The sequence below is a fragment of the Rhinopithecus bieti genome, unplaced genomic scaffold (genome assembly GCF_001698545.2).
Source record: "Rhinopithecus bieti isolate Rb0 unplaced genomic scaffold, ASM169854v2 scaffold_30785, whole genome shotgun sequence".
Taxonomy (NCBI): Eukaryota; Metazoa; Chordata; class Mammalia; order Primates; family Cercopithecidae; genus Rhinopithecus; species Rhinopithecus bieti.
This window is the reverse complement of record NW_016813379.1, coordinates 707,326-719,615: the sequence shown is the minus strand read 5'-3', so window position 1 is coordinate 719,615 and position 12,290 is coordinate 707,326. Positions and strand designations below refer to the sequence as shown.

The following is a 12,290-nucleotide window of genomic DNA, read 5'->3' as shown; positions in this document are numbered from 1 at the left end:
AAGAGGATGGCATGTTTTTTTCTCTGGTGAAGCAATCATTTTAAAACCCAAGAGATTATTTGAAAGCAAGTTTACTCCTTATGAGCTACAGAAAGCATGCCATCATTTGAATACAGAAACAGTATTCCACAGGGATTAGGAATACATGCTTTGGCATCAATCAGACTTTGGTTCTAGTCCTAGGCACCATTTTCCAAATGTAATTGAATAATTATTATAATTACTATTCATTTATAAATTAATATTTATCACTATAATGATAAGGAATAATTAATGCACTTAGCACTAAATATCTGGGTACCTTAAAATAACCCATTTAAATAATTTTCTAAGTTTTAAATTTACATCCGATTTCAATGTAGAGTCATTCTTTTATTTATTCATTGAGTTATTTGGCAATGACTTTCTAAGCATGCAAAATTGATGATAATATCCTTGAGGAACTGACAGATGATTTCCCAACCAACATGATCATGCTAAGCCCCTCAACATAAAGGCTTGCTTCCATTGCATAAGGCTCAAAACAGGACATTTCAAAATAAATCTGTAGTGGATTTGGATTGCTATTTTTTAAAAGCATTCACTCACGGGGGCAACATAAAATTAGTTCTTAGTAAGGCAAAAGCGTTTCTCCATATGTGAAGTGGCAAGACGAGAACCTTCTATATATTCCTTCTTCATGAGTAGTACCTTACAGTAGTGGCCACTGCAGAAAATATTTTCGTTACCAGAAAATATCTACGTAGTGCTTATTTTAAAATAATGTCTAACACTGTAAAAAAGAATTGTATAATTGTGTTCTTATTTTCAAGGAATTTAAAATTGAACATATAATCAATACATTCTTTGCATATGGTCAGTAAAAATAAAGTCTCAAATTGGAATTCTTAAATTTTTTTTTATTCTATGCGAAACATTAGCAACCTCACATCCTGTGCATATATATTGTATGTATGTCAGCAATTATGTGCATGCATATGCCTGCGGAATGAAGTGAATTATAAAATTATTCATAATTTTACTGGATATTTTATTTGTGAGCCTATGACAGAATTTTTTGACAATTCAGACAATGCATCATAACTTACTAGTTAGGCAGTAATGCCAACCTTCAGCATTTGCCTCTCCACCGGAGAAGTGAATAGCTATACTAACAAAATTATCACGTATTCCTCACCCCACATCTACCCCTTGTCCTGACCTATTTCTGCTCACAGCAACCTCAAGCTATTAATTACTTAGGCTTTAAAACTTTACAAACTCCTCTCTCTTGATAACTTTCCCCACTTGAAATTCATTGCTGAGTTTTGCTGATTCTGCCATTGCAGTTATTTCCTACCTGTCCACATTTCCCAATATCAGGGAACACCTGCCCATTGCCTCTTACCTGGACAATCACAGAGGCATCCCAGCTGGTGTCTCAACATGCTTTCCCTCTTCCCCACATTCACTTTTCCTAGGACATCCCAACACTCTAAAGTCAGTCTACTGTTTATAATGCACAGAGCTGACTGTGCAATCCTGGTCAAAACCACATTGCTCTCAAAATAAAGTCCAAACTCGCCACTGAGGCGATAATCTGACTATAAACTATTTCCGGTCTTATTTTGACGGCTCTCTGCCTGCCCTGTGCTCTTCAAAACTCTGCCAAACAAGCTACTCAGTGCTCTTTGTAGAAGACTTGTACTTTTCAAAGCTATGCTTGAATACAGGCTGCTTCTTCCACCTAGAATCATGTTTTTTCCTTTTCTATTTATAATGTCAAATGCCTGTGTGCCATGAAGATTACAACCACCACCACACCCCACCCACTACACACACACCCCTAGGCCTGAATTGATTTCATCTTCCCTGGGCCGTTTGTTATTCCTTCTAGAAAAGGATTACCCACATTGGTGTCCCTATGACTTTCTTGTTCTGGATGGTAAACTCCATGAAAACAGAGACTACGCTTTGCCCACTGTTTTGCATCTGCTCAGCTAGAGCATTTAGCAAGTTCCTGGCACCCAAAGGAGCACAGGAAATAAAATGTTCCTGAAGGCAGAGGAATGGCCTAGATGACTTTTGAAGTGGCCCGACTGCTACGACATCTTCCACGGATTCTGCAGGTACCAAACCTATGTCTGTTCCGGCCTCAAACCTACCCAAATCTGCTTAATGCAGCTCTGTTTTAATACCCACATGTGTACAAGGCAAAATACATGGCTTAATCATTCTAGAAACAATAGGTAACCCTTTTCAGAGCACTTTCCCCAAACTAAATCTAGTGACAGTATATCACCCTGAACCCAAGAAAATGAGACTTAAGCTGAACTTAGGAAAATGTATATAATCTAATATTAAAAATGAATTCCTCACAACACAACATAGAAGAAGAAAGAGGTACCTAGATCTGAAACCTGGCTCTGCCACTTTCTCTATGAATAAAATACAAATAGCTGAGAGATGACCGTGTTATGGGTAGTGCATGTTAGATGCTTGTGTTAATGTGCCCCTTTCCTCTTCAAACTGAGCGTATTGTGTGAGTCAGTTCAGAAGGAAGGAGGCCAGCTTCTGGAGTTAAACCCAGAAACAGTGCCAGTCTCTGAACCTCCATTTCTTTTTTTTTTTTTTTTTTTTTTTTTTTCTTCTCCATTTCTTTCTCGGCAAAATAGAGAATTAAAAAGTTATTTGTGAAAAATATCCTCCATGCTCTTCTTACCAAGCCTGTAACTTAAAACCTGTGGTTTAAACTGTACTTTCAATTATTTGGAGAAGGCCAGCACTGATGAGCCCATCCTGAGCCAATCATTTTAAGGCCAGTGCTACCTAACTTGGAGGTGGCTAATCCGGTCGGAAGGTATATTCTGCTTTGTGACAATGGAATGGAGAAAAGCTAACTGATCCTTACAGAGATACCATGGATTATCAGTTTTTAGGACACTGTACATGTTGCAGGGTGATTTCCAATTTCCAGTAGCGGATTGGTGTTGAAGCCTAGAAATTGTACACTTATTAGGAGTCAATTGGGTGTCACACAATGTTTATGTACATCATTTTATGACCAGGACAAGTGATATTGGTCACCAGAGCCTGGGGGAGATTTCTCCTGTAAACAGGCATCAAAGGGCTCCATGCTATCAGGTATAGGAAGGAGTGGCAAAGGGGTGAGGTCATTGTGATCCCTTCCCTTCTCCTCCCTGAAAAAAAAAAAAAAAAAAAAACAAGTATGGTCTGTTTCCTGCAAGCCCCAGCATATGTGACCCAGAGCTCACTCACTAAGGGAGGCTGATCCTAGGAGTGTGCATTTGTCTTAGGAAAGAAAGTGTCAGCCCAATTTGAGGTAATTCTCGAACTTTGGGCTTCCTCATCTTTGGCCTCCAAAGAATAACGTACATAAATATAAAATGCTATGCAAAATGTACAGGGTTGTATCAGGATGACAAGAGTTTCAGTGTACATTCTGATTTTGAGACAAGAAAATTAATTCTTCTCATCTGAGGCCAGAATGGCAATTAGTTCTTGTTGAAGTGAGAGATTATTTACTCAGCTCTATTTTTTTATGTTTATGTGATCTTTCATAGTTACTCAGAACAAAATGGGGTAAGAAAATGTAGATTGTAATGTGCATCTACAAGATGGATGTTTCCCTTTCTATATTCACATGGATCTTATGAGATTCCCATACCTAGAAATTGACCACCAATTAGTGAAATATATATTTATATCTAAGGCACATTCATTGTTCCTTTTGGTACTGTCAGATCTCTCTATTTAATGTCCTAGACCTCAAAGAAAAGTGCTTTGGAGGAGAAAAAAAGGAAAAGAGGAATAATAACATGATATCTGCTATCCAAAATGAACACAGAAGCACAGATCACTTTCCAAAATGTCCATGATTTCAGAACATAAATGCAGGCACACCCTTAAAAGAAGCATTAGAGAGGAGAAAACCTGGCCAGCTTCCCAAATCTCCCTGCATCCAATTGGACTGGGTGATGACTGAGATCAAAGGCATGTGGTGATTGGACAGAGGGCCAAGAGGAACTGGCATCCTCAAGGCTGCTGGAAATTAGCCAGCTCAAACACACCAAGCAAAAGCAAATTGGAAATAAAGACAGGCGAGTAATCAAATGCACGTGGGGGCATGCTTCACAAAATGCAAACTTTATGTGTTCCCAAAGGAGAAATTTCCAGATCTTCAACAGCATAAACTCAATGGGAAAATCAAAACATCCCCTTTTGCAACCTTAGAGCCTGAATCTTTGGCTTCCACTTTAGGGAAATGGGCAAAATGACTTCTTTGTCATAGTACCCACCATGCTCCTTGCCCTCCTCCACTTCCAGGCCCCTCTCCCTTAAGTAACTTTATCTCTCATTTTGTTTCTTTAAAAAAAAGGAGATTTTCCCAATTTGGGGGCATTCTGTCTGGAACAGCAAATGTTCCCAGCTCTGCTGTTTACAATGCCTTTGGTGGAAGGTCACCTCAGAGGTGTGATTTTTCAGTATCACATAATTTCTATGGTGCCTTGACATCCTCTGATGAAGAGCACCAATAGGACCACCCCTCTGACGTTATGGAGAGGGTCCACTCAGGCACTAAATGCAGTTTTCACCACTGATCTTTATCTTCCTTGTACTCCTTTTATTACCTGCATGTTATGGTGAAAGAGGATAGTTTATGGTCCTATTCCGCTACATACACACTTTCAACCCCATGCTCCCTTAGAAATGTAGAGCAAAGTTTACAAATTCTTTTCTGCAGGTTCTGATTCACAGAGGGAGAGCATCAGAATGAGGGCTTTGGATAGAAAAAATCTTGCAAATTGGTGCCTGAATAAAGATATAAACAGCAAGAAGTGAAGGAAGATATTCTTTTCAAACTTGGTGCCCTTTCTCTCTCTCTATGTGCATATATATAACGCGCGCGCGCACACACACACACACACACACACACACACACACATATATGGATTACATTTTCATGGAGGAAAACAGAGTAAAATCTAGCAGCATTTAAGGGATTTCCTCTCACCAAATTGTCTCCGATCCCTTGTGTTTAAGCCTTGCTGAGTACTTTGTTTACGGTCCCTAGTGTGGTGATTTGCATCCCCTTCTCTGGGTTGCTCTTGGCGGGGCAGGCAGCTGTCTCAGTCTAACTCTGGCTGGGAAAGGTAAGGATCTTTGCTTTGCTCTTTGAAAGATATGGGAAGGAAATGTTGAATGCCCATGGGGGTTAGGGGCATAGATACAATTCATGCATTGGAGGCTTTGAGAAAAGTTCTCCAAACTTAAAGGAGTCTCCTAAAGCCATGTGCTTTAGAAAGAGCTAGAGAGATTTCCTCTTCCTTGTGAAAATAGAGGGCTTGCAGAAATAAGGCTGGTCACATTGTGGATGAAAGTTTGCATTTGGGGGCAGCTGTCCCTGAAGGATGCCCAGGAGTGTTTCATACCTTATAGACACAGAGTGCAAGGAGGAATAAACATTCAGAGGCAACAGGCATAGATCACTAGGAATTCTCTTTGAATTTCAACTTGAAGAGGTAAAGTCGGTTAAAGCGTGTGTCAGTGGTTAGGATGACAGGCATCTATTCTTCTGATAAAATTTCTGCTTTATATCAAAACTTTCTACCTCTTTGAATTTAATATACAAATCATCAGTTGTCTACTCAGAGTCTAGAGATGTGTGACTGTGTATCAAGGCAGGTGCACACACCCTGTGAAGGAGCATTGGTGTGAATGAGGCACCTGAGCCTGACAAGGTTGAAGAAAGCTTTGGTATTGGAAGTGATGACAGCTTCGCCCATGCTCCCAGGGCACAGACACACTCACTGTGCCGCATTGTAGACTCAGTCAAGGGCTTACCATGCAAAAAGGTGCCACTGTCCTCTCTCTAGAAGTTCAGTTTTTGCACCTTTAGCTTTGGTAACAGGAAAGCATGTTTTCAACAGAATAAGGTGATATTCAGAGCTTCAGTGCGGTTATTGGGCTATCTTGCAGGCGAAGTGGTACTAGAAAATAGAGGGGAATTGCCCTCAAGGGCCAGAGTTGGCAGGTGATAAGACAGCTCTGTTAAGGAGCTTCTCAAGAACCTCCATTGTGCGTAGCCAGCGGCCCCCATCTCACCATCTTCCAGGGGCAACTTTGGCAAGTTCTGAAATGCCCTTGTTCTAAGTATTCCTGACCCTCAACACCAAGTGACAGCACTCCTCAGGGACGAAGGCTGTCTCTTTAGGTCCGACATTTTTGAAGTGTGAGGATCATGGCGACCAAGGTCCTCCGGGTACTTGCCATGACTCCCCCAAACCTCAGGGACTTTTCAACTTTATTTTTTATAATGACATAACCCTCTCTCTGGCTTTCATTCTAGAATAAACAACTTCTGGTCCCTCTCTTTATGTGACAAGTCGTCAGGGTATTGCTACAACGCAAGGCTGGAGAGGCTGTGCTGTGGTAAAGGAGAGGTGAGATGTTTGAGAACATCCAAGCCCTTTGCCAGCAATTAGAGAAATATAACAATTTGACAGAAAAACGGAAAACAAATCTCTTCCAAGAGTTAATTTGGATTTATGGTTCACAGTATTAATTAGAAGGGGTTATTAACACATGTGCAGATGAAGAAAATGGAGGATGAAAAACTCTTAACTACAAAGTGTAGGATGAGCTCCCAGTATTATCTTTTCTCCTCAAAAAGACAATCTTGGGCTTTATGTATTTCAAGGTTTTAAAATGTTCACAGTTTGTCTGTAAGAAATGATAAACCTATAAAGCCACTTACAAGTTTATGGGTGTGGGAAATAGATGTTTAACTTTATTGTTTGAGCGTATGATGTGTCAAGCTGTGTATGTTTGAATGTTTAAAATACCTTGTTCCTTAAAGTGGGCCAAGGAACAGAGGTCTTGACATAGGTAGGAGCTTGTTACAGACTTACTGAATCAGAATCTAAGTTTAACAGTCTCCCCAGATGATATGTGTATCCATTAAAGATTAGGGTTCAAACCAAGGGTTTCTCTGTTACTGGGTGATCTTCATTAAATTCCTTAGCCTCTCTGAGCCTGTTTCCTCATTAATTCTGAACTAGTGAGAATTAATGTTAATGTGTGACATTTCTTAATATTGTGCCATGTCCAGAGTAGGTGCTCTATAAATGGTAGCAATTATCATGATGATGATAATCTTGGTGCTGCTAAAGTTACCTCCTTGCAAGAGCAGTAAACAATCATGTTTAAATCAATGTGACTGGCTTCCCCCCTTAACCGCAAACATTTGTGCCTCCCACCCTCATTCCTAAATGAATTAACAGTGAACAAGTGGGGTTTTAAGCTTCAGATGACTATCACGCACATATAAAGAATAATGGGAAAACCTAGGAACATGGATTTTTGCTGGCTTAGAGACTGAATTCAGCTGCCCGATGACTTCACAGCTGTTTCTGCCGCCCTAGAGTGTCTGTCCCCTCAGCTCTGTCCCCTCAGCCGGGTCTGCAACGCTGACTCTGGGATTTTCTTATAAAAATGCCTGATGGACGGGAGGAAGATCTGGAGGTCGGCAGGGGAAAAAGTGAGTCATTCAAATTCACAAAGCAGTCCGCTTAGTAAATGCTGCAAGAGAAAGAAAAGTAAAAGCTGGCTCCTGTCTCTGGGGTATCTGGAGAAATGATTCGGACTTATCATGTCACTGAGCAAAGTTGGGGGAAGCCAAAACTCAGAATCTGCTGGCAAGGAAAAGAACGAAGGAGAAAAAAAAAAAAAATGTTAGGGAGGGGCAAACTGGAGGGGAGGGAATAAAAGAGAGAGGGAGGGAAAGACAAGCGTCATTTAGGAACAGAGGTAGCCTGAAAGAAGCAGGAACTCCAGGATCCCAAACCAGACCAGACCTTATAGTAAAGTATTTTTACATCTTTTCTTTTCCCCAGAAGAGATCCCTAACCTATTATTTTATTGACAGCCTTGCTGTTAGAGGCTCTTTCCCAGAAGTTGGACGAAGAGACTCAAGCGTTGCTGTTTCTTCCCTTCCAAGTCAAGTGGTTACTCTGGTAATGGATTGCCTCTCTCGGAGGTGAGTGTAAGTAATTTGGGGACAGATCTTGATTTTCAGATTAGCTCAATCTCAGCTTTGGGGTGAAGATATCTTTTTTGGACATAATCTCAAATATCTTTTAACTGGCCTCACCAGAAGTCAGGGTGTCGTTGGACAACAGTGATTAATTAGTTTGGTGATTAAAAATGACATGTGAGTAGGCAGCTCTAAGGTTTAGTTCCTTGCTCAGGGAGTGATATTTTGACTTTCCAGAGCAGGGAAGAGCCAGCGATGTTTGATCTGGAGTTGAATTTATTTTCAGTGGATGCTTAATATATTCAAAATATTAATCTCATGGAAACAGTCTCAAGTATCTTTCTTTAAACTTGTTCCTTAACTACAACTGCTCAACTGTGGAGCAGCTAGACGGCTTTCTGAGAATGGAAGACAGTGACTCAACCATGTCTGGGCAGCAGACACGTTTTCACTGATTTCTCATAGACAGCATTTCAACCAGATGCTTTTGATCAAAAGTCTCAAGCTTTGTCCTGAAATGTTCAGGTTTAAAATACTTAGAAAGCATCATTGCAGCCAGTTTTATACACAAGGGCATGGAGGGAAATGAGATTTCCTGAAAACCTAGCATGCTTATCTGTTTCTGCATGTTGTAGTATACATAATATCAAAATTTTGTGTTGAGCTTAATAGAAAATTTGCAAATTGATAACTAATTACTGTAATAATTGATTTTATTTTTGCCAGGAGAAAGCACAAAATTATATCCTATGAAGGGATTGAATTTTTTTCTTATTTTTTCTCTTTCATAGCAGATTGGAAGATAGTATTACATTTCATATCAAAAATCCCCACCTCATTGTCAATGAATTTTTTGCTGAACTGTCCACCTAAAATGGTTAATAAAAAGATCCCAGGGAGTAGGTTGCACTGTGTTTAACAGTAACACAATAAAGATTTTTTGACTGTCATTCAATGGAGAAGAACATCATTTATTGCTGGCCACTTGCCTTGACATTGATTTTGTGGGCAGCGAATAGGTGATAGTTTGGAAAGAATGCGTGTTATGCCCAGCAAGATTGGTGGAGTCTGAGCTGCTGTAAGTTCTGGGATTAACGGTGTGAAATATTGTTTGTAATGTATTCTCTCTTGAATGAAACCATTTTTGGATTAGGATTCAGGCATTTCTGTGTGTTTAGAGGAAGGAGAAGCAATAGACAAAGGAGAAAAGCTTGTAAAACATTTGTAGACCGCCAGGGTATATTAAACACTGTAAGTGCTTCCTGCTTTTTCTGTCTTCCCTTCACATGCATCTGCTTCATCTTATTTTTTGCCTAAATGCAAAGAAAATGCAACCAATTCAAAAAAAGAGTAAAGTTGCTTTTCACACGGATCTATGCCTCCTGGAAAAGAGGTGCCTGCCCAGCTTTTTATTTCTGCTTGCAGGGTTCATTCTGATACATGCAGCTGACATCTCCTGTTATCTTCACAGCTTTCACCCTGGTGAGACTGTCCAGATCTAGTCTGCAAACCCAGCTTAGAAGCACTGTTGTAAAAATGACTGAAGAGCCCATCAAGGAGATCCTGGGAGCCCCAAAGGCTCACATGGCAGCGACGATGGAGAAGAGCCCCAAGAGTGAAGTCGTGGTCACCACAGTCCCCCTGGTCAGTGAGATTCAGTTGATGGCTGCTACAGGGGGTACCGAGCTCTCCTGCTACCGCTGCATCATCCCCTTCGCTGTGGTTGTCTTCATCGCTGGCATCGTGGTCACCGCGGTGGCTTACAGCTTCAATTCCCATGGCTCCATCATCTCCATCTTTGGCCTGGTTGTTCTGTCATCTGGACTTTTTTTACTAGCCTCCAGCGCCTTGTGCTGGAAAGTGAGACAAAGGAGCAAGAAAGCCAAGAGACGGGAGAGTCAGACAGCTCTCGTGGCAAATCAGAGAAGCTTGTTTGCTTGAGACTGAATAAGACCAAATGGTCTATTGGGCCTGGAAAACCTGCTCTGACTTTGTCACCCAATTCACCCAGAACCATGGTGGGAGAGAACAGATTCGGCATTGGAGCAGACTGGAAGAATAGGGGTGGGAGGGTGGAGGGGCTTCTCCTTTGTGAGGAATGACTCATGTCTTCTTTAACGACAAACTTAATCCTAAGGGCTGTTTCTGAGACTGCAAAATCAGCTTTCTATTTACATTAAACATTTTGGGGGTCACGGGAGTGCACGGCATTAGACAGCGTTTGGTTCACCCTGTAAAGTAGCCAAGAAAAGATGAGAAAATAACAAGATAGGCCTGGCACACTAGACATTTGCCTCCAAAAGAAATAACCCACAGTCTTAAGATGTACCATAAAAATGTTCTGCCAAGGATCTAAATTACCTTGGGCTTCGCATATATCTATGAAATTCTGTGATAATTTTTTTCAATACATTGATTCACTGGCATCTGTTTTATTTTCACTTTTAATAACTCATCACTGGTGGTACTTTATCTTGAAGAGTAAACTAATATTTTTTATATTTTAACATTGGACAGTTTTAGCCAGTTGTAATGATGTGTCAGAAGTAAAGAAAAACCCATTAAAGGTATAGCTAATAGATGCTGTTGGGGTTAAATTAATAGTAAAATAATCCAATATAGCACTTTTGATGATTTTATATAAAATCAAGTGTACATTTCATTCAGAATAATAAATACTTATTGCTGCTAAAACTTCTTAAGTGGTTGTTTCTGTTGTAGTTATTTCTATTGCAGTTCCAAATTGCTATATTCCCTTGTCTCATTTACAAGTTCTCTATTATATTTCTCTCAAATGGACAGGTTCCTTCTTTACTAGAGGATTTTGTTTTATCATATTGGTTTTCATTTGTTCTGAATAGTCTTAATTACGTTTACTAAATTCTAAAGGAGTTCTGTGCTATTATAATTAGGAAATCAGTGTCTTTGGTCAGGAACTTTATAATGTGCTATTAAATGTGTATTACATTTTTGTGGAATCAGTTGTTAATTATTTGCTGAACACATACACAAGCACCAACTATATGCCAGGCATAATGTAGATTCTCAGGCTTCTTACTCAGTTAGATCTAATACAATGCAAATAAAGTTACCGCTTGAATCCTTCAGTGGACATTTAGCTAATCCACAGCTAGGATTCTACCCTACAACTCCAGCCAGAAATACAGCTCATTCATTTAGTTTAAACCATTTAAACTAGAATAGAAAGATAGGCATGAAGGTTTCTTAAAACTTGGAAAACAAAATCAGCCTAGCATAGCACAGTCATTGAAAGTCTTTCTATCCAGGAATTTAATTAAGCATGACAGGAGCCCTTGAGCCCTTACTACTCCCTCTTGCACAGGTAGTTTTTGTAAGTGGAAACACCCTAATAATGACTTTGCAGGTCAGATGGTGTCACATACAAATCAACATTCCTCCCAACCAAATGCAAGTTTAGGGGGCTGTGCTCATTTCAATGCAAGTGACTCTGTGCCTTCACATACCTCTTCTCTGTGCAAAGATATTCAAAGCCCACACCCACCTCCCTCCCACCGCCACCACATTGCTGTATGAATAAATTACTCAGACAAGGTTCAAGATTCTCCAGTCTGATCCAAAAGGATGTATCCAGTTTTCATGCTCATTCTAACCCCCAAACCTCCTCATGAGTTAGCCAGAATAGACTATTCACCATTCTTGCACCTGACTCTGGTTTTCCTGCCTCTATGTCTGTCCAAACTTGTGCTTTCCCTCGCTTATAATGCATTGTTTCCTTGATTTTAATCTCCCCAAATCCTGCTTCTCATCAGCACTCAGCTCAAATGCTACCTTTTCCCGGAAGCCTTCCCTTTTATCTGAATGTAAATGCTCTTTTGTGAGTTCATCTTTTATTGTCTGATGGTACCTTTTATTTTCTGACGTGTTCGTGGCATAAGTGTTATCCTTATTCCAAAGCTCCTTAGAAGTGTGTGATAGATCCTCTTTTAAACCCTAGTGTAATACCTAACATAATGGTTTAAGCAGATTAAGTATTCAATAAATACCTAATTAAGGTGCTAAATGAGCCAAAGAATAAAAAATCACAAAGTGAATGGTTTATCCAGAATTATAGTCCATCCTAAACTCGTTAAAGAAAAAACTTTAGTTCTCATTTTTCCCCCAAAGAGGCCATCTCACTCTCTATTATGCCTCCACCGTAAGCAGCAGTTGGAGGTGAATATTTACTCTCTTTACTTCTCTAGCCTGACCTGGCCTTCAAAATGCTTGAAAAGCA

At 40.0% G+C, this 12,290-nt stretch overlaps 2 protein-coding genes across 6 annotated transcripts in view; one reads left to right on the top strand and one right to left on the bottom strand.

Moving 5' to 3' along the window:
* The window catches only part of PCTP (phosphatidylcholine transfer protein), a 46,787-nt gene extending 45,330 nt beyond the window's left edge, over nucleotides 1-1,457 (bottom strand). The window contains exon 1 of the mRNA XM_017848148.1: nucleotides 1,388-1,457. The gene's annotated coding sequence lies outside the window, so the exon portion shown is untranslated. The remainder of the gene's footprint in view (nucleotides 1-1,387) is intronic.
* A 3,626-nt stretch (nucleotides 1,458-5,083) lies between these two features.
* On the top strand, nucleotides 5,084-11,013 carry TMEM100 (transmembrane protein 100). 5 transcript variants are annotated; one of them, XM_017848149.1, is made up of 4 exons: nucleotides 5,084-5,153; nucleotides 6,350-6,443; nucleotides 7,928-8,038; nucleotides 9,507-11,013. In XM_017848149.1, the coding sequence occupies exon 4, from the start codon at nucleotides 9,572-9,574 to the stop codon at nucleotides 9,974-9,976; it is 405 nt and encodes a 134-aa protein (XP_017703638.1). In that variant the 5' UTR covers nucleotides 5,084-5,153; nucleotides 6,350-6,443; nucleotides 7,928-8,038; nucleotides 9,507-9,571; the 3' UTR covers nucleotides 9,977-11,013. The 5 variants fall into 5 exon arrangements, with proteins under 5 accessions (XP_017703638.1, XP_017703640.1, XP_017703639.1 ...); XM_017848151.1 differs by lacking the exon at nucleotides 6,350-6,443 and having other exon boundaries at nucleotides 5,107-5,153; XM_017848150.1 differs by lacking the exons at nucleotides 5,084-5,153; nucleotides 6,350-6,443 and adding an exon at nucleotides 7,375-7,540.
* Nucleotides 11,014-12,290: the final 1,277 nt, after the last annotated feature.